Raw genomic sequence first — 23,011 nt, 5'->3', positions numbered from 1 at the left:
TTATGTTTTAACAGATCATATCATTTAAAGGCTGTATCACCCATCGGTGTAAACAGAATGGACAGGTGAGTGCGCTAGCTTTTTCTCCTCGGCTATTGATCGCGATAAATGATAGCAATTACAATGCCTTTTTTAATTTGATTCGCAATTGTTCGAGGTTTCTACGGATTTTATTTTGCATATTTAACTATTACGGTAAGTGGAAATCTTGAGGTGGTGTTGGTAGCTTTGTGCGGCCTGTGTCATCCGTGTTATAATGTTACAATTGTTGATTTCTACAAACATCAGGCCATCATCGAAACAAAACAACACGTCTATATACATTTAATATTAATGGGCGATTAAAATTGTAAATACTTGTCATGCTAAAGTGAGCTTACCTTTTATCATCAAGGTCTCTCCATTTTGGCAATGCGCCAGCTATTTTAGCCGACTGTTCAACTTGACCAGATTAGCGTTTGCTAGTGCAATTATACTTTGTACAATGCATACTCACCAACTGCGTGTGATTTGGTACTTTTCGGTTATAATCAACGCAAGGTACCTTCGCAAAGTTTGTCATTATGCACGTGCGAGTGTCAAACCAAGCTTATATCCAATGGATTTTTGTTTACATTGTACTGAATCTCCTTTCAATCTTTTTGTTTGTTAAGTGAGTTTTTTGTTACGTTTTTCCACAGATATTTGATAGAGGTTAGTAGAGGCAGATTCCCAGCAACATAACCAATGAAGCTTCGTGATTCTGGAGATCTTCAATTAACGGATGTAAGGATACTTACTAAAACTTACCAGTATAGTTATCTTGCAAAGATTTTATACTTAGTTACTAGCAAACGAGTCACAATCCGTAAATTATTATTAATCTGTTTAGTTTGGTGTAAGTAGTTTGGGATATATTTTTGATACGAATTTGTGAATAGTAACAGTTAATTTTGGCACCTAATCTTTGGTGCACTGGAGAGCTAGTAGGTAGCACCTCGCATTTTTCTTTAACTTGTTTGAAATCTTGTCTCTCATTAACATTTCATGATCGTAATGTAATATCAGTTGTTTATAATTCATCGGCGTGTCAACTGTCTTAGTTGTCACCATTTGGCATTTGAGGGGTAAGCCGATAGCAGTGTTATGAAGCACTGTCACTGAATACTGCATCAGAGCTGTCTTACAGAGTAAGTAGCTAATAATTGATTGTGCAGTGAACAAGAGATATAACTAACCATTAAGGAGTTTTATCTTGTACCGAGCAGTCAACCTATGTTATTCACTCCAGTTTGTATTACATAGTAACATAGTAAGAGACAAGTTATTTTATTTCAGAATTAGAATTTCCCAATTTAGTATACTTGTGATGCTTACAGACAGGCATGAGTGGATGTGATGTAGAGACATGTGCCATCGTGCAGGCCCTTGCCCCTCTCACCGTTGCTGCCACTAGGAGAAAGCGAAAAAGTGGCTCAGAACTCATTTCGTCGGTCACTCCTAAGCGTGAGCAGCCGCAGCTCTGTGACACAGAGGTAGCGAATCGTGCCAGTCCTGGTAGTCCCCTGCTCAGCAAGCTCATGATCTCTGTACCTCCCTCCAGCAGTGATCTCAACAACAATCAGAATGGGGACAAGCTTGAATCGGGTGAGTTAGAGGTGTATGCTGTTGGTTTTGTTTAGAGTGCATCGTTGTTCCTAAGCGCATCACTTCCAACTTATATGGCTGGTACTAGCCTGTGAGGTGACCCATGCAAAGGTGTAAGTTCTCTGGTGGTTCTTGTTAGGTTGTTGTTGTTGATTAACATCTTAGCTCTTTCCTAGCAGTCAAGAAACCTCCTCTGGTTACCGATGGAGACCATTTCTTTAAATATCATAGAGACACATTCAGTCAAACCTCGAAATACGTAATTAATCCTTTTTAGTATAAGTAGTTAGCCATCGTATGTTATGTTCAAAAGTAATTCTACGCCTAAATGTAAATATGGTAAAATTCAAAGCTGCAGAAGATCTCTACACTAATAAAATAAATGGAGTTATTGTTTAGACTGAAACTTAACTGGAAAATCATATTTTTCTTCACTAGAAATCTTGTAGTAAAGAAAAAATTGACGTTTCGTACAAGTTTTAGTCTAGCTGATCCTTTTTGATATTGAGATCACCATGGTAGAAAATCGTTTCATGGGATTACATTGTTTTATTTTGTTTAGCTAATTCTAATCCCCAAAAACACTGATAGATACATAAGATACTCTGCATTAGATAATTACAGGTTCCTACGCCCCTCCCCTACCTCCCTGCATACAACATTTCCGCCTTATGATCCTTACAATGGCCGGAGTCCATTGTATATACAGTCAAACATGGATAACTCGAACTTCGCGGGACCGAGCGAAAGTGTTCGAATTATCAGAGCGTTCAAGTTATCAGAGCACTGTCACAAGTCCATGTATTTACTTATTTATTAGTAGATACATGTACATATACAAACTATAATATAAATCAAAAGCACAAATGGCTTGTTTCAAATTAAATGCTTCTAATGTAAAGTTTAAAACATTTTTATCAAAAAGTATAGAGATTTTTCTATCACTTGAGATTGGTTCGTTGTTTGAGGTGATGTTATTGCCAGGACATTTTTTAGATTGACATTGGCAAAACTTGATCGTTGTTGAAATGCTCAAAAGAAAAGACATCTTTTTCTTTTGAGCGTTTTACCCACGATCAATTTTGCCGATTTTTCTTGAAGTTTATGCAAAGATAACCTCACATTACCTCGCTTACGAAGGGCGATCGCTAAGCGGATGTTTGGTATAAATCAAACTTCACCAAACCTTTAGAAAAGTCGTTGACAAAAATATTTTGCCAATGGTGGTAATAACGACGCTTATGAATTACGAAAAGTTGACGTTTATTTCTATGGCTTGGAATAAAGTGATTTTCTAAAGCGATAACAACCGTTTCGGTAGCCTTTGGGCAAAAAACAGTTCGAGTTAACAGTGTTGAGTTCGAGTTATTTATAGCAATTTATCATTACGTGGGAACGGACCAAAGAAACCGTTCGAATTAACCATGTGTTCGAGCTATCTGTGGGCGAGTTATCCATGTTTGACTGTATGTATATATTCGTGTAAAAGCTTGGAAAGTACATGGTACATACAATTTTTAAAATTGAAAAAAAATTTCAATTTTAAATCCAATTTCAAATCCTTTATTATCTGCGCTGATTAAAAATCAGCGTAGATAATGAAGGAATGTGGACCAGTAAGACAACAGAGTAGGCTTTTTGAGAATACCTATATGCAAAACTAAACAAACAACTCGCCAAATATTTATTATCAACAGGCTCCGAAGCATCGCAATGTTTTTGAAGGCCATATTTATTCGTTTCGTTAAATATAACATTTATAATGGCCGATGTTTAAAAAGCTTTGAATAAAAAACACTTACCTGTTTAAGAATTCAAACTTAAACTCCTGCCAGGCTGTCATCAAAATGTAATTCTTTTGGTTTTAAATCAGCTCCTCTTTGATATCCGTCATTATTCGCCGTTTCAACGCCGACCGTTTCACTGTCACTTTCGCAATGCAATTCATTCTGTTAATTTTCCTTTTCACTTTCATCGTCTGCCTCACATTTTTCTGCTCTAAAATCCTCTACTTCACTTTCAAACCAGTTGGTATCTTCTTATAAACGAATCTTTTTAGCAGCGCTTCAAATATCGCGTCCGTTCATCATGATCAGCTTTCCATAAAGAACGTTCAACTTCTAACAACGTGTTCTTTTTGCACATGCGTATAAGGGACTAATTATAGCCTCAAATAAGTAGTATGATATCTTTTAACTCCTCAAATTATTAATTAAAAATTTTAGTGCCGTTTTTAAAATAAATGAATAAATTTAAAAAAATACCTATCGAAGACTCAGATCTGACGGGCATTTACGGGTTTGGTGCGCTGAGACTGCGCTCTCAACCCGTAAGTTTACGGGAACGGTGTGGAAAAGGTTAAGGTAGAGCAGCGTGGGATCCACGCTGTCAGTGTATGCATGACAGTTATTCCACCATTCTGTCAATGACTAACCTGCCCATGATTCTCGACACTCATAATAACATGGCTGACACGAGTAACAACAATGCATGTGTACTGCTCTTCAGCCTAACATGGATACCTGAGTTTCGTGTAGCAGCAGGGATGATTTACTGATAGCATAGGCTTATTGATTGCGACTAGTAGTCACTAGCTGTTTGCAACAGTTGTTGCTAGTAACAAGCTGTTGTCTGCAGGCCATGCGGCTTTCCTCTACTAGTCCAGTACTGCCCGGCCTGTTGGCCTGTCAAATGTCACGCTTGTCTGCGTATCAACACTGGTTGTTTACCCTCTAGGTTCGCGGCTTGTTTACTAGCTCCTGCTGTTTATCCTTGAAATCATGGCCGCACGTCTGTCAGGTGAATGATTACTCATAAACAGTGTATTTTGTTGTGAGGTCACTAAAATACCAAATATCCACTAGGCATGGAATGTTCTGGAGAAGATTCTGAGTCAATTACAAGGAAATCGGTATTTTTTGGATTACTTGTTTCATTAAACAAACAGGGTTTGAAGCTTTCTTGTCAAAGAGCTTTTCAAACTCTTAGGTATGTCTATGAGAATTATTTGTGATAGTAACAAAGTTTATATCAGACTAAGAATGAATGTTGAATTCCTTGAAAACTATTGTTGGGTTGTAGCGAAATTGAAGGCATAGCGGTTATAAATTGTTCAGCGGTGATCTTCATGGATCTCCCTTATAACTTACATGAGAATTGACAAAATATACCTCAAATGATATTTAATTGTATCAACTTTTTGTTTTGTAACACATTTGAAGTAAGTATTGATTTCCACTCTCGATAGAGCACGTGCACATCTCCCGAACAGAAAGTTAACACTTCCATGAATACTAGTTAGGATTACGCTGTTGTCGCGATTCAATTTTCTTTAAACCAGTTTTTTAATCATTCAAATGCTTTTGTTTGTGTCACCACTCTTACATTTGCATTACCTGAGGGCAAGTATTTCCAGCATCATGTTAGTAAAACTCTTTCTCCTTCACTGCAGTCCTTCATAAACAAATGTTACTGTAGGATCTCACGACATGGTAGGTTAATCGGTTCATGTCCTCAGAGGTGACCGACCTGACAGTATTTTCTACCACTATGGCGAGATGGTGCGTGATCCTATTAATGACTGCGTTGTGATAGTGCTGGGGCAATGGATCATCATGAAACTGGGGAGCAACGTAGGCGCCTCCACTCTTCAAGTGTGAAGCGTTGCAGCGAGCGCTTCTACAAACATTCGTGCTCTCAGTGGCCTACCAATGCGCTATCTCATTATTGTTGTTGGATGCGTGCCAACTACTAGCCATGCCGTGATGTTGTAACCATAGGAATAGCGAACGCGGAGTGATTCATTGACTGACGGCTGAAACCACTGCGGTTAGGGGGCTAGAGCACGTTATGGGATCTCTAGCAGACCTTTCTGTTTGAGCTTCCCTCATCGTCATGATTCATTCTGTTGTTTTTGTCTATCGATTCTGCGGTTTGATTGGATTGTTGTTGCAGATGTGTTGATGAGCACCTTCCTATGAAGGTTGTTAGCGTAATTTAACATTGGGCAAGTTTTATATGTGAAGCAATAGGTTGGGGTTTTGCAGAGCTCACATCATCAGCATGATTGTGCTATTTTTATCAAGTCATACGGTATTAGTGAATTAGGTGAATTTATTATGCCATTTATTTCATGTCAACCTCTGCAGGAGCAAATATCGGTATTCTGTTTTGTATAATCATTGTTTCACTGTCCAAAACCTTTATAATAAATACTTCAGTAGGTAATTACGTTTAGTTTTGAAACAAATGTGTTATATAGAACTGTGTAAGAAAATATGATGTCTAGTCTACTTGGTTATCTCATTCGCTCCCGTGTGGGTGCATTAAATCTATATATCTAAACAATCATTATATCTAAACAATAGATTCCATGTAATACACTAAAAAAGATAAAGTAATAAATGAATAAAGAAAGTATTTGTCAGTTTGCTTTAATGTAACCGACATTTGATAGGGGTGGTAGCTTTGAGCCCTATACAAGATAATAACAGCGGGTAAAGTTGGTATTATAGATGTTGGGCTGGTCTAAACCCACCAACAGGAGCGGCGGAGGTACAACCGGCGATTGCTGAGAATCGCCTGCTGCTGGCGAGAGTCACCGGCAATTTTTCTGGCGGTGATGGCTGCCGACAAAGCTTAGTGAGTTGAACCTTTCCACGCCCTCCGGCGTAGGTTGTAAAATGTCGCCGGTAATGAGAACTGCTCAAGAGGCTCGCACACCCAGAATGCATTGTCGGTACGATTTTCGCGATTTCGATTTTCTGATTAATCTGTATTTCTGATTACGGTAAAGGAATTAATATGACCTTGACCTAGAGACACGCGTTATATCTTGACTCCATACATAAAAGATAGTATTGTCTAGGAGCAGACAATTCCTTAATTATGTGGTCACTGCTGGTACCGTAAGCACTGAGAACATACAGCTCCCCTGGGAACCGGCGATGACCGCAAGCAAACAGCCGGCTGTTCACGGTGGGGTAAGAACCGTGCTTAAAGGTTGACTTGCAACAAAATTCACATTACAGTTATTTGGTTTCAAAAGATTCACCATGTCTTACTCTAATGTGTTGTAGGTGCAAAATATGTGGAAATGTGATTACAAGCTCTTAAAAGCTCAAAAACGAAAAGCCGTCGTAGATTGGAATCTTTTTATTTCTCTAACGTTGTTATTACATTTGGTTATTGTTTTGTCACTTGATGTTTTCACGTGAATTGAAAGGCCAATAAAAGGTTTAATATAAAACTTTTCGTAGCACCAGTTTATGACAAACACTGAGTTTTACCGAAGACCCGTATCAAATATAGATGCTCGCTACATTACAGTTTTGTTTCGGTTTGCTCTAATCGTCTAGTTGTAATCTGATCTTGTGACCCAATACTTCACAAATAATTTCTGCAGCGATTTTCGATTATCACAGGTGACCAACAGGCTCGTCATTATTATCAGACAATGATATGTACTCCTTTGAGCTAAGGTTAAAAAATTAAACGACTTTTTACGATAAGCTATAAAATATCAGTGCTAAAAGTGACACCCTTACAATGACGATAAAATAGACGTGTAAGAACAATAGACATGGTTTTATTGAATGCGTGAAGTATATTTGTGAAAATATTTCGACGAATGAGGTTGCGTGAAAGTGTAAACAGAAACCATCTTGTACAACTACGTCCCATTTGAGCTGTTTTGGAAAGAGATTCTAATCTACGGCGGTTTTGCGATGGCGGCAATTAACTGTTCGTTTTTTACCTTTTAGGACCTTGTCATCACATTTTGCACCTACAACACAGCAGAACAATTTCGCAGCTACCCTATTCTCCTTTTTGTCGTCACATTCAACGATCTATTACGACGAAGTAGAATGTTGCGAAAGTTACATATGTTAGATATAATGCTATTCGCATGGCCTTTTTTCTTTTACAAGCGCAGCGAGATAAACAAACATTTAAATCGAGTTTGAGAACTCGTCCGACTTGACATTTTACGTTATATGAAATTTTTACGTAGTACGAAGCAAAACCTTATAAATTTTTTACAATATCTGGATTTTACGTTGTAGAAGCGTCTACTGTACACAAGCTTTTTACCTTTTGCATCCTGTCAGCCCATTAGCAGTAATAAATGCGTGAGGTGAAGGACATTGTTACAAGTGATGGCATAAGGGCGTGAAAATTATAAATTACTGATTAGTGCTAGTTTGTCAAGCGGACTCAGGCTATGTTTTTTGATTAATGCTAAAGCTAAAAGGTATTTTTTAATTATTATTTACTAGTGATTCTAGTCCACCTTCGTACCTTTCCTCTTTGTTATGGAAGAACATTGTTACAAGTCGGTTGGCTATTCAAGGCTGTGAAGTGGCTCATGATGATACTAGTAAAAAACATGGTTTAATGATTGTCCCTTTGTTTTACTTATAGGTTTAACTATAAGTTAAATATGTTTTGTTTTATCTTGTTATACCCTTTGTTTTACACTGTTATACATGTATATTTAACTCATTTTTTGTTCATGTACAGTTTATTGTAATTTAGAGACGATTATTTTTGGCTCACTTGGCTTTGTGCCTCACGTGCCATTTTCTATCACTCACGGCTGGCTCGGCCCTCCATCATTTGTAGAAATTATGGCCGGTTCACACTATACCAGTGTTTCCCTTTCGGCGCTCATCGTCGATTATGTGAACCGTGAACCGATGGCATCGACGAAGCATCGCGGACACGTCGGGAAAGTTTGAAGCTGTCAAACTATCCCGATATTTCACCGAGCGTCGTGGGCCGTCTTTCAAATGTGAACCATTTTGGCGATGGTATTTCTTGGTCGCGGATAGAGTGGATCTATTTATTTATATCCGTTTATGATAGTCTCTGCGGGACTAGTTTTTGATTCAGCATGTGAAAACAAAGGTTTCTTGGCGAAAATTTAAAAAGATAAATAAAAACACTAGTCACAGAGTATTTCCTGATGCAAACGCGATTGGGTATGTGATAGTGTAAACATGGTATCATCGACGATTACAGAAGTATTATGGTATCAACACGAAATACGGCGATATAATTTGAACCAGCCTTTAATAAACCTTCCTCCATATCAGCAGAATCAACTGGGTTTAACTGTGGCAAGTACAGTTTCTATCACTAGTAAGAGCCACCGGGCATATGCTTGCAAAGCTCAACATCAGAGCGCGCGCCAACATCCTCTACAAACCTTGAATCAAATCACTGAGCCATATTAATTATGTCCTCTAAAATTATAATCGCTTATTAAAACCACCTGTTAGACATTTTCACAGCTCTAATAAATTGATGGCTTTAGCAATGCCCAACTTTTGCACGTGTCTAAAAATTCTCGACCGATTCGTCTCGTGCCGTAAAGAACTTGGAAATAATACAATTAGCATAAATATAATGGTCAAATTCACTCACGCCTGTATTCAACTTATGAACTAACTTGACTGCTTATTGTATGCTATCATAAGCAAATAGTAGTCGACTTCTCTCGTCAGAAATAACGTTTTCTCAAGCACTCTGTGTGGTAACCCTTTATTTGGCTTGTCTTTTAGCAGGCGAACTACCGATGGGTTACTTTTTATCACTGTTTCCATCGTATGGATACAGATTTGAAGTTAGTTATTTGAGTTGCTGCGGGATTCCTGTTTCAATGAACATTCAAATGTTGCAAAAGATGAGATTTCTACGTCGGAGGTCATAGCGGCGCACTCCTGTCTCATCAAATCCAAATAGGAACGACTGAAGTGTGAAAACTGTATAAATTGGAATAGCTTGCGCGGCAGTTTCCTGTGCGTCAGTCGCGAGTGCCGTTGCCATCTTCCACGAGCATGAAACGTTTGTGAGGAACAAAACTCACTTGACTCGCAGATTATGCAGGTTCCATCTTGAGGATTATGCAAACTTGCTGATTAGCTGTGTCAGAGAGGTTACTGAGTTGTTCAAATCGTCACTCTTCAATTTATAAGGCAGCTTCATAGAAAACCTCGCCGTCGTCTCCATTTGTAATCACAACCTTAAGTACTATCTGCAACAATATTAATATGACGTTACGTCACTACACGCTATGTATTGGCTTTGCCTAGTTATATCTGAAGATAGATTAACATGCTAATGAGTCTATAACAGCTCACCATCTGTCAGCTGCTGCAGATATTGGGCTAATCTTCTGTGAGCCCGGTAACCGTCGGTAACCGTCGACCAATTCATATAAAAGTACGCTATGACCGCAAAAATAAATTGACATATAGCCTATATCCACGTCTTTAGCTTTAACAAAACAAGTTCTATTTACATCCAGTTGGTATGAAAATTGTCTTTATTCAAGCTGGCTACCTAAGCATAATTTGTGATAATTATATGAAAAAAGGCCATGCCAGTTGTGACAGATTATACACAGAATTAGTCAGTCGTGAACTGACTGTTACTTCGTCGGTGTGGACAACAAACGTAGATTTAAAAATTCTTAAACCCTTGGCTTGACGACTCTCAATCTAGCGTCCTAGTGCTTCCCTGGCCTGGCGCGTGCACCTTCCCAATAAACGTAACTAGCGGCTCATTTGGCGTGTAGTCAAATATAGTTGGCCACCTCACGCAGTATCTTGCCTAAGCTGCTCCACAATACCTGTAATGAGATAGTTAGCTTTCTGGCACATTGCCAATCGCTAATCGCCATCATTGTGATTAGATTGAAGTCTTATGCTTAAGGTCAATATTGGGTTGACCTCTACACCATGAAGTGACTAACAGCGTGTCGGGATTTGAACTGACTTGTGCGCTATGATAGCCCCTCGCATTTGAGTATCACGCTGCCATATTGGAGCGACCTTGCTCTTGTTCTACAACAAATCCAATAGTTTTTCTGTTAAAGAACAATTTCTTCAAAATTTTAATCGATTTTATCAAGTACCATCTGTATTTTTCTCTCATTTGCGATTGTTTTGATGTTTGAACATGACGTCTATAGATGCACTTTGGCAAAGAGACAGGCAGAATAGAGATAACATTTTAATTGCGATCAAGTTTTGTCGATTTTAATCTTGAAACGCAATCAAATCGTCTCAAAAATAAAAACCAATCGCAACTGATAAAAATTACCGATAACATCTGTTAAAATCTACTGAACTTTTGTGCTAGCTCATCTTCAAGTACAGGTAGTCGTCGACTTGCGACTTGGCATGCGCTGATTTGAGCCTTGCCTCTGGTTGCTATTCAACGAAACCTCACCAGCCGATGTTTGTCAAAGGAAAGGGAAGTGCGACTAGAAGTGCTGGTTACACTGACCAGAGTTTGTATATCAGCCAGGCAATTTTTTGTGGTGACTTTTTATTTGTGACAAAAGGAACTATCAAAATGGTGACTTGATAACTCATCAATGTGAAGATCTCATTGCTAACAGAGCTAAATGAAGTTAGGCCAGCGTAGAAAAGAATCTTGATAGTATGACATGATAGTACGACATGTAGAAGCTATTGATGATGGGTCCTAAGCATGTCGTGCAATATGTCTACCCACACGGGTAGTAAGCATTGTTGCGTATACTCATCTTTACAGGTGGGTCCACGTTGGTCAGCGTTCACATGTAAAGAACTATGATATAGTCGAAAATGGTTTTAACCAGGTCAAACATTCTCGTGTGTATCATGCCTTTTATACGTGAATGACGACCAATTTGAACGGCATTAGGGAGTTGCTTCTCCGATATCTTACTGAAATATCTTACTAAAATTACGTTATCTTCCGTCTACATCAACATGGGTGGTCGTTTGGTTCTGAACAGAACTCGGAATGTTGGTATCATTTTAGCTATTTCCAATCTTTTTAATCAGCATTTAATGAACCGTCTGAGAAAACTAAAAATGGATGTTACATTGGCTACTAGTCGTCCAATGAAATGTGAGCTCTGGTTGTAAAAGGCTGAACCAAGTTGAGTTTACTGAAGCTGTTCAGCTGCGATTTAATAAGCATTGATCGCTCTAGTTCTTCCTCCCAAATGATTCTCATCTTTATGGAAGCTTCAGATCACATTTTTGTGTGACTAGTGACTACCCCTTTTCCATGAGATGAGTCATTCGTTAGCGAACATGATTGTATCTGTTCATCTACGTTCAGTTGGACACTGGTATAGTAATTTCCATGTCGATACTACGTATCACTCGCATTATTTGTTTTATAGATTTATCTGACGGTGAAATGTCTCCAGCGAAAACGGGCTCTCTATTTTCTCCTAACTTCCGGTTTCCTGACAGCGCAAGCTCAAATGCATGCTCAAGGCCCAGCACTCCTAGTATGGCGAATGGAGCAGTCCGTGGCAGCCGAATAGATGAGGCAACAAACACTCATTGTGGCGAAGTATTTATTCCTGACAACTCTCTACAGGTGAGCATAGCAGTCCTTTCTTTTTATGTACATCAGGGCATGTAGCGTGCAACATTGACAGAAGAACCAGGCGGAAGACAGTAACAATAAAACATTACACTTAGTTTATGCTGTAGTTCTGACTTCTGAGCAGCATCAGTACAGTAGACGCTCCTATAACATAAATCTCATTGTGTATAAATTACTCTTAGCGAAAAGAATTTACCGCATATACGCATGTATATGTCTATCTCATGTCTAAGTCGATAGGTATTTTAGGACCAAAAATTGCAACATTACAGGTATTATTCATGTTGAAGTCGGCCCCGTCATTCAAGAACATTCTGGAATAATTATTTCGATTCTGAATCGATCTTTGCTACCCTAGGACACTTATGTATTCGCCTCATCTAACTTTCGCGTTTTCATCCTCTCGCGAAAATTTCATGTGCGAAGCTGAACTATCATAACGAACGAGCGAAAATGCGAAATTAAATAGCTTTGTTCATTGATAGTCCAAGAAACAAATGGCAGCAAGCGATCAAATTGCACTATCAACCTCGCCAACACCATTCTACCTGCGGTTCACTATTACTAACTAGTCCCAAATAGAAATTTTTTTCTTATCGGTGAACCAGGCCCGGATTCCCTGGGGCGGCTGGCCGGCTGAGCCGTCCCAACTTTTTAGGAACTTTCCGCGGCTAAGTACAGTCAAACTCGGATAACTCGCCCTCAGATAAAATGTAACATTTCATCTCAAACACAAGGTTAACTCGAACGGATTTGTTTGGTCCGTTCCCACACAATAATAAATTGCTTCAGATAACTCGACCTCAACATCATTTATTCGAAAAGTTATTTGCCCAATGGCTATGGAGACGGTTTTTATCGCTGTAGAATATCACTTTATTTGAGCCATACAGACAAACATCGACTTTTAGAAGTTCTTAGGCGTCATTATTATCATCATCAGTGGCAAAATATTCTTGTTGACGACCTTCATAAAGGTTTGCAAAATATCAAGTTTTACCAAACATCCGCTTGGCCGTGTCCCATCGAAAGTGTAGAAACCTCCGAATGAACTTGAAATAAAATCGGCAAAATTGATCTTTGTTAAAACGCTCAAAAGAAAAAGATGTCTTTTTTCTGAGCGTTTCAACTGCGGTCAAGTTTTGCCTATTTTAATTTCAAAATTTCTTGTCAGTCACATCACCTAAAACAAAACAAATCTCAAAAAATAGAAAAATGTTGATACTTTCAGATAAAATTTTTTATAACTTCACACGAGAGGCCCGGCTAAGGCCCTACATAAGAAAAACCTGTTGGGGGCTTACACCCCGCCCCCCTCAACACCCCCAGGTGTTCATAACTAGTTGCCTAACATTAGCCGCCCCAACTTGCAACCAGTGAATACAGGCCTGCAGTGAACTGAACCTGAGGAATCTAATTATGTTTGTTCCACTGCATTTATTTTCACATCACTATATTTTCGCACTCATCAGAGCTGCGAAATTAAGTTGCAGTGAAATTTTACTCTGCATGCTACTCACGAAACTAAATACTAGCCAAATATAAGTGTCCTAGGGTATTCAGAATAAAAAATGACTTTCAAATTTAAAGGTTGACTTGCAACAAAATTCACATTACAGTTATTTGATATCAAAAGATCACCATGTCTCACTCTGCTGTGTTGTAGGTGCAAAATATGTGGGAATGTGATTACAAGCTCTTAATAGCTCAAAAACGAACAGTTAATCGCCGCCATCATGAAACTGCCTTAGATTAGAACTAAATCAAACTAAAAAGTGAATATTTATATAACAAGATCTATGTAAATGTAGGCTTATACTTAAATTAGACTAATTGGCAGTTGTAAACTTTCTCTTAGCGTTTTTTCAGGTGTATCACTTATTAAATTTAAAACTGCTCGATTGCAGTACAGCACAATGATGATGTACAGCCATTGGCCATGTTATGATTGAATGTGTTGTCGCAAGCTTGTTTATTGGTAATATATACCATATTTTCACTTATATTTGATACCAGTAATTCTGTGAAGTAACTTTAACATTTATCTGATGAAGCACCATTTTTATGGGTGCTTGTTAGAGATGAACTTGTACAAAAAATCAGAAAGTATCAGTATTTTTCATCAATTGCGATTGTTTTTGATGTTTGAGGTGATCTGATAACCAAGATCTCTCAAGATTAAAATTGGCAAAACTTGATCGTTGTTAAAATACTCACAAGAAAAAGGAGTGTCTAGGCTTTTCCAAAAATGATGCCTAGTAGTCGTGCTTGTTGTAAACACACGTGTAAAACAACCCTGTTGCAATGTGAAGTGCAGATAACTACCAAATTTTCTTACTTGATAAATATCGTAAGTTTTCATTCTTTTTTGCTATTCCCAACGTCAATCATCAATATTAAACTATTTGCTAGCAAATATCATTGAAGTCGACCATCTGGTCATCTCTACATTTTTGTGACATTTCATTTCTTTCAGTTGTTCTTAGAGTTGTCTTCTTTTTACTAACTATAGTTAATCAGTTGACACACTTATTTGTAGGCTCTGGCTTGTAAGCACGTTCATTGCCGACATTATTCTGTTGATAACAATGACGATTGTTTAGAGGAACACAGAAATGGTAAGTTCACAGGCTGATATTTCTCTACTAGCCGTTCGATTGTGTTCTAGTGTAGTTCTCATCATCAGCTCTCGATGCTTTCAAGGGTGTATCTTTTGCTTTATTCAACTGCTCACAAACACTCACGGTAAGGTCTTCTGGTAAGGTCTTCCGCCAGTTACAGACCAACTGGTGACAAACTAAAGTAGCAAATGTGATTAGAGCTAATTAACTAGAATAGTCAGGCCTTGATTTACGAAGCTTGTCAGTTTCGCTATTTCCACTGTATATCTGAATTCTGTTCAATGTCCCTGAGCCAAAAACACCATGGAATATTTCGACTAATATAAATTAATAATAATATATAATATTTTATATAACAGCAAACAGATGCATTATGTAAGATTCCAGAAATCTAGATTAAATTTAAAAACTAAATTAATGCCCTAATAATCAGCAAAAGAGGCTTTTAAACAAAAGTGTATATTCGACAATGCATAATAGTAACACACCATGTAGCTAACCTTGACCTACAATGCATAATAGTAACACACCATGTAGCTAACCTTGACCTACAATGCATAATAGTAACACACCATGTAGCTAACCTTGACCTAAATGCATAATAGTAACACACCATGTAGCTAACCTTGACCTACAATGCATAATAGTAACACACCATGTAGCTAACCTTGACCTACAATGCATAATAGTAACACACCATGTAGCTAACCTTGACCTACAATGCATAATAGTAACACACCATATAGCTAACCTTGACCTACAATGCATAATAGTAACACACCATGTAGCTAACCTTGACCTACAATGCATAATAGTAACACACCATGTAGCTAACCTTTACCTACAATGCATAATAGTAACACACCATGTAGCTAACCTTGACCTACAATGCATAATAGTAACACACCATGTAGCTAACCTTGACCTACAATGCATAATAGTAACACACCATGTAGCTAACCTTGACCTACAATGCATAATAGTAACACACCATATAGCTAACCTTGACCTACAATGCATAATAGTAACACACCATGTAGCTAACCTTGACCTACAATGCATAATAGTAACACACCATGTAGCTAACCTTGACCTACAATGCATAATAGTAACACACCATGTAGCTAACCTTGACCTACAATGCATAATAGTAACACACCATGTAGCTAACCTTGACCTACACTAGATATAGTTTAAGTATCTTTATTAGTTTAACATTTTGTTTTTGATTTCAACGTTGATTACAAAATTGTAAAGTTTTGATATACCCTACAGGATGAAAATATTCGTTGGTCATAAAAATTCGCGATTTCGCGAGCAGTCAATCCCGCGAATTATTAAATTCAGTGAATAATTAGTTCTATTTTTTATCACAAGAGAGAATAACTCTTGCATCAAATTGAAAACTCGTTGCTAGCCTAGTTTTTAATGTAAATACTAAACGTAATTGAGTTCCAAAACATTTTTAAAATCATTGCCTAGGCTTTGAGCTAACACCATTGGCAATGTATCACATTTATTTACAAAATTATTCGAGGTTGTCACAAGATATGCAGAATGGCGTCATCGCGAAAATAGCCGCGAGGCAGAAATACTAAACGTAGCCGAGTTCCAAAACTTCTTTAAAATCATCGCCAGGCTTCGAGCTTTATTGCCATAGCGTCAAACATTACAAAATTATTCAAAGTTTTTACAAGTTATTCGGCATGGCTTCAGCATAGCAAAAAAGCTCTCCTAGTCTCTCTACATTAGAATCAACTTCATCAATCTCTAATACCGAAGTCAAGGACGATCATGATTCTGATCTGGACATTATGGTATGTATTTGATTTGCAGTGCAGATACGTTTTTTCCATAATCAACTGCATTAGTTAATTCTTTGTTTAAAAACTGATCGCTTTCATCAAATACTTCAGCTATTGTTTTTGTACTTCCTCAACACTCGTTAATATTTTTTCTTTTTTGTGTTCACTGCAGATTGAGAATGAAACAACCTACTCCGATTACGAAAACTAGAGACAAGTAGTAATATTCATCAAGGCAGGAATTTTGGCAGGAAGGCAACCAGTCAACCTAGAAGTCACGTTGCTTCATCGACAACTCCTTGATATCGCTGTAGCAAACATGATTAAATTATATATTTTATTTCATGTATAGATATATTATAATTTATTACAAACTTGAGTGTACAAATAAAATATTTCAAATACAAATAAAATTTTACAAATGATGAATGGAGTAAATATAAACAGTTTAGTCCATATGGCGGTTGTCTAGCAATAAAATTAAACTGGTACTCTTGATATGTGAATACTAGCGTGTAATGGTGCTTTCTGACTAGTTATTTTACTAATAGCAGATCTGTCACTGTCTTGGGTAGGTGTTGAAGGCGATTCTCTCGCTACTACATGGCTGGTAAGGAAGTTATCATCAGAACTCTCCTCGTGGCTTACTATTGCAAAGTTCTGCCGGTTGGCCAAAGATTTGTGCTCGTAAAGGCGTTTTTGTTCCTTTTTTAAAAACAGATATATTCTTCTCGTAAGTAGCTGCGGTCACTTCAACCTGAATTTCCAGACCTCCCTGAATGATTGGTGTTCTTCTAAGAATGACATCTACCACCCTTGCAATCATTGTTCTTCGGTGTATGATGAAAAATCTTTCTCTCTCACACTAAAACAAATAATGAAGCAGTAGGGATGGAAAAAAATACGGTAGTATTGCGTTTTACCGAAGAACCAAAGTAAAATTTAACTAATTTAGTAAATTTAAAAACTCATTACTCACCACAAGTTGTTGGCTTATCAAAGGCCTCCAAAGCGATTAATATTCGTGAAAACCTCTGGACGCAGCAAAAATTGTTTACCGTAGAATAGCATGATCGCCTCGTAGTTGTAAGCTAAATATAAACCGGAACACGCGGTGTGCGCATGCGTAGTAATAACTATTATTAGCCTCAATAGAGTTAACTTTTCCTAGAAAGCGGCAGTTTTCAGCCGCGAATAAATTCATCCGCGAATATGCATGAAAAGACAATTTTCGCGAAATATAACTCCGCGAATAAATTCATCCTGTAGGGTATTGTGGACACTGTATATCGGATATTACTTGGCATGTCTGTACAAATGTTTGCTCATATTTGCTTCGTATTTCGAGGCGTAACTGTACACTTTTGAACAGTAGCGTAATCTTCTAAATAAATGTATTTTATTAAGAGGTACTCAAATGATAAATGTACTGAAATTAAATACAAACATTTTGAGAAGTGTTTCTGGGGTGTTTTGAAAGGTGTCATGGCCCCTTTGTATCCTCTTGGCCCTTCTTTCCTAGGAAAGGTTTACAAGTGAGCCATTGACTCAAAGCAAACCAGTTTGTTAGCAGCCTTTTCTATTATGGCTTGTTTACTATTATTGTTAAATTGCTTGGAGCTATTCCCCCTTATTGCTTGGAGTTATTATGATCTACTAACTTTAGCCATCCTATCACCTCTGAGGCTGGTTCTACCTAACATGTTGACACGTGTTTACTATTGCTTTCTCTGGCCGTACTTAGCCAAGTCTCTCTCCAGTTGATACAGGGACTTGTAGCATTCACCTTGTTGCAGGAAATATGATAGTAGAGGAAGCGCTCTGTCAGTCATACGTGTGCTACAATGGTCCCTCGGCCATTGACCTCTATGCAGAGGAGGATGAAATTCCAGAATCAGAGCCAGTCGAAGATGAAGACTGTCCTGTGGTGGATCCGTGAGTTGGAGTTGTTTCCTCCTAAACCTTTGCCTTGTTTGTCCTAAATTAAGAGTAACTATGAAATACTAGCGTAGGTGATGATGTTTTTTGTAGGTACTATTTTATAAGTACGCTGCCACCTCTGGACACGGTAGAGAGGAGCAAAGTACCAGTGTTGCCGTTAAAGACTCGCTCGAGTCCCAAGTATACTCTTGTCCTTGACCTCGATGAAACTCTTGTGCATTGCAAGGTTGTCGAGATGGCTGGTGCTGCCTTTAGTTTTCCTGTCTTCTTTCAAGGAGAAAACTACAATGTAGGTGTTAATTTATACTCATCATAAAAAATGTATTTCTACTAGTCATGTAGGAATAGCATTCAATTTAACAATTTGCTAATCCATTCTTGTTTAGGTTCATGTGAGGACAAGACCATACTATGAGGAATTTCTCGATATGGTTTCGCAGCATTTTGAGGTTATCCTATTCACGGCTAGTAAAAAAATATACGCTGACACCCTGATGAATCTTCTTGACTCGCAGAAAAAATGGATCAAGTGAGTTCTCATTCGTCTGATCTCATCTTTCAGCTTGTCCGTTTAGCTACGCGCGAGTCAATGCGTTGTCACTCGAGTGATTGATGAAATCTTTGACTTGCAGGCATCGGCTGTTTCGTGAACATTGTTTGCACGTGAATGGAAATTACATAAAAGATTTGACATCACTAGGAAGAGATCTTAGCAAAACAATAATAGTGGACAACTCGCCTCAAGCTTTTGGCTATCACGTGAGTAGCTCATTTTAATTTGGCACTTCCAGCACATCTGTTTGTCTTTGACATACTTTAGTTTGTATACTGCTGGTTAGTCACACAGGATCGTCTAGCAACCTCCTTGTTTTTTCAGCCATTGGTTTTATTAGTTAACTCTCTTGAAAATACACTTAGTGTTACTGGCCATTGCTGCCTACTGAAAAGTATATCAAGAAGCTGCCCTTACTGCAGATTATCTGTTATCATCATCATTATTGCTGATCTCTGGTTTGTCACTAGTCACCGCCATCTTACATTGTATTAGGCACTATATAATTTTACTCTGGTCGTGGTAAGTATAGTTAGTCGACATACTTTAGCTTGTTTCTGTTACAATAATGTATCATTGATATTTCAACTACTATCAGCTACTAAAAATCTAGGTTCTCCATTGCGATTAAGAAAAAAAACCTGCAGGCGATCCTCCATGAAGTTACGTTATGAACGAAAAAGCGACTGCGCATACTACTTCTATTTTTTATAAGAAGTTACCTTTAGTAGTGTGCACAACTTCTTAGATGGGTCACTGGCGCTTGTCAAACAGTCTTCACCTTGAGTGATCTGTTGCATGACAGTATTGTGGTCTGCTTCGAGAGCTGAAACACTGGAGCGAACAACCCATACGTCACTCAGAATTTAGTCCATGTGTTCATAAGAGCTGACATTTGCCCCCAAAATATCATCAGCAGTAAATTTTGTTTACATCACTGCATATTCTTGCATATGAGAATACTTAAAAACTGAGCAAACTATAGGATAACTTATAATCTCATCTGACACAAATGACAATTGATGCAAAACAACTTCTCAATTGATGCTATATCGCTGATTGGCATTGCGGGAGTCGCACAGCATTCATAGACGCTGAGACTGCACTAAATAGGGTTGGTTCTGCCGATTCATAGACGCTGAGACTGCACTAAATAGGGTTGGTTCTGCCGATTCATAGACGCTGAGACTGCACTAAATAGGGTTGGTTCTGCCAATTCATAGACGCTGAGACTGCACTAAATAGGGTTGGTTCTGCCGATGTACAGCTCATGTTTTAATAGCACTTTCAACTATGTTTTACGTGTAAATAAATGGCGCATGTAATTGAACCGATTGTGTCTACTCAGACCATAGCCATTTTGTCTTTTAGACACCGGATAACGCATTGTGATTGGTTGGTCTTTCGCCTGTCCACTTTTATGTAGTTTCTTTGCATCAGAATTGAAATGTAGAGAAATTTAAATCCTATTTGGCGTTAAAAGGAGACCGTTGTATGCTGTCCTCTTTAATCTCCATGTCGTCATGGTAACAAGAAAAACAAATGACGTTATTACAAGAGTTATATTAGCATAATATTGCACTAGATTTTTTCCTTATTAACACCAGTAATATAGTCATTGGTGACTAAACCAGCTCCCTCATATGCCCTCCAGTGATAATAAGGTGGCTAGCAATCCTGCAGGACTAGAAACAAACCTGGCAAAGGGTGGATGAGCTCCTTTGTGAGCCAACGGCCAGCTAGCTTGAAATAGTGTCTCAATAGAAACAACCAACAGAATGCAATGGCAAACCACTGTTGAAACCTGCCAAAAAAGTCATGATTATTGGAAGTGGTGGAGAACCATAATCGCTTACCTCTTCACACGACATGGTTCTCAGAGAGAGCATATGGTTTATGCGACAAATGCTATGATGATGAATCCGCTGCAATGCATTGCATAATGGAATTCTATGGCAATGATTTGTTTTCACCGTACTTTTCGGACTATTTTTTTTTGATGATTTGAGCCATGCGGCTTATATAATGGTGTGGCTATTCTGTGGCATTTTTTTTTCAACGCTAGGGCGCATTAACCGGAATCTCTGGTTAGTGCGCCTCTAGCGGTGAAAGAAAAAACAAAACAATGCCTCACGGTACTGTTCCGTTGGGCACTAGCGTCGGTTAATACGAAACAATGCCGTTAGGCACTGTTCCACTTTAAACAGCAAAGTTGCTGCCATGTTAAAAACCACCGTCCTGAATTCTGCGGCTTATACAAAAGTGCGGCGTATGTATTGTTTTATTATCGTTTTTAGAAAATAAAGCAGATGCGGCTTATATAGGTGTGCGGATTATAGTCCGAAAAGTACGGTAAATGACCAGGCCCACAAAATAATTTATCTCTTGTAATACCTCATATTTTACTTCCAAGGGCTAGATGATCCTTAGAGTAACCACTAACAATATGTATCGCAAATGATCTTTGCTGCAGATTCGTCATGATTGCTAAAGAAGTAAATACAGTTCCTAGCATTTTTGTTTGCCGTCCAGTTTACTGTAATTTGGTTACACATTGCAGCTGTCGAATGGAATCCCTATCGAGAGCTGGTTTGGAGATGTGAATGATCGCGAATTGCTAAATCTCGTTCCACTTCTCAAGAGGATAAAAGACATGGTGAGTTATTGCAAGTGTCTACAACTTGTTTGTTGTTGCTAAACAATATGCTAATGACATCTACTTTACTAGTCAGATATCCACTGTTCATACAATAGGTTTCTGTTGACTTTCTTGTTGCTAGTTACAAATATTTGCTACATTATTGTTTACTGATTGATTTCATCGCTAATTTGAGCATGCCTTTCTCCTTCGTACAGGAAGTGGATGATGTACGGCCATTGCTCCGTGACAGATACAAACTACACGAACTGTTAGCTGCAGCAGTGCCACCTCCTGGGTTCAACGGGTAGTTCCCTTTACCCAATTGGCTGCTGATAGATAACCAATCAGTATTCGGGTATTCGCTGGACAAGGGAAATGGTAATTCTCTTGTCTACGCTGACATTTGTCAGATAATATTTTATATCCGCCAGACAACAAGATGTACCTGGCAGTCCCTGCTATATGGCCAGAACTAGTACAGTACAGTCTATCACCACTGCCAGCCATCACTGCACAGGTATATGGCGCAGACTCTTCCACACATTTGATATTCATATTCAACTGTGTTCCTTCTGAGCTTGTACATAAATAGCTATGTAAGAATCCCGTTTTGCCCCTGATCTTGCTGTCTCTCTCGTGACAGTGTCAACCTACATGAAGAGATTGACTATTTTTATACGTTGTAAATAGCTGGACTTTGTTGACAACAGAGCACCAGTGGAGCCCCGCCAGGTTTTCCGGGTATCGGCCACACTCAAAACACACATCACTATGCATTACTTTACATCAAAACCGCTTACCTATTTTCGACTTCTTTAGTGCAATATTAGAGGAATACATAAATAGTAGTTGCGTTCACTTTCTTAGTCCATGAAATACAGAGTATTGTCATTTGCAGTTCTCAACCAACTGCTGTTGCTCTTGTATTGGCTGGCAGTCCATTTGTAAGATTTATTTTGTTTTTATTGTACATAACGGGACACAATATTTTCTTGTTCGACTTGCTATCCAGCATTTTTCTGCATATTATATTTTTTCAGCTACATATGTAGTCTACCAAAAGAATCCATATTTTTCTATTTTATATCTTATGTAACAATATTTGCATTAGAAGATAATAGCATACATGTACATACATCTCATACACCGATACACATTGTTACGCCTTGTCTTGTACTTCCTCTAGTCTACTGTGATTTATGCCTAATAATCTACAACGACGTGTAAAAGTAAAAAAAATTGATGCATTGAGGTGTTAAAATACACACTCATGTGATAACTCGACGAGTATAAACATGGTCAGTCAGATATGCAAATATGAGTAGGTGGACCTTTGCGTTGTTGTACTAAAGGATGGTGGTCTTTTTAAGTTATTCTGCCAGAGTCCAGTCTTTATTGCATTACATTTGTAACCTCCTGTATTCCC

At 38.2% G+C, this 23,011-nt stretch overlaps 3 protein-coding genes across 8 annotated transcripts in view; 1 reads left to right on the top strand and 2 right to left on the bottom strand.

Annotated features, from left to right (window-relative positions):
- Positions 1-577, bottom strand: part of LOC137397023 (dynein axonemal assembly factor 10-like) — a 23,814-nt gene extending 23,237 nt beyond the window's left edge. The window contains exon 1 of the mRNA XM_068083300.1: positions 497-577. Coding sequence (XP_067939401.1) covers positions 497-562 — 66 coding nt within the window. The 5' untranslated portion in view covers positions 563-577. The remainder of the gene's footprint in view (positions 1-496) is intronic.
- On the top strand, positions 67-22,747 carry LOC137397022 (CTD small phosphatase-like protein 2). The gene is made up of 11 exons (XM_068083298.1): positions 67-195; positions 681-765; positions 1,359-1,626; positions 11,813-12,015; positions 14,564-14,642; positions 18,247-18,385; positions 18,482-18,680; positions 18,778-18,920; positions 19,024-19,150; positions 21,505-21,600; positions 21,801-22,747. The coding sequence occupies exons 2-11, from the start codon at positions 727-729 to the stop codon at positions 21,891-21,893; spliced, it is 1,386 nt and encodes a 461-aa protein (XP_067939399.1). The 5' UTR covers positions 67-195; positions 681-726; the 3' UTR covers positions 21,894-22,747.
- LOC137397024 (PHD finger protein 7-like) overlaps positions 22,647-23,011 on the bottom strand; it is a 49,054-nt gene continuing 48,689 nt past the window's right edge. For all 6 annotated transcript variants that reach the window (XM_068083304.1, XM_068083306.1, XM_068083302.1 and 3 more), the window contains exon 9: positions 22,647-23,011. In XM_068083304.1, coding sequence (XP_067939405.1) covers positions 22,978-23,011 — 34 coding nt within the window. In that variant the 3' untranslated portion in view covers positions 22,647-22,977.

The sequence above is a fragment of the Watersipora subatra genome, chromosome 5, assembly GCF_963576615.1.
Source record: "Watersipora subatra chromosome 5, tzWatSuba1.1, whole genome shotgun sequence".
NCBI lineage: Eukaryota > Metazoa > Bryozoa > Gymnolaemata > Cheilostomatida > Watersiporidae > Watersipora > Watersipora subatra.
This window is presented reverse-complemented; position numbering and strand designations above follow the sequence as displayed.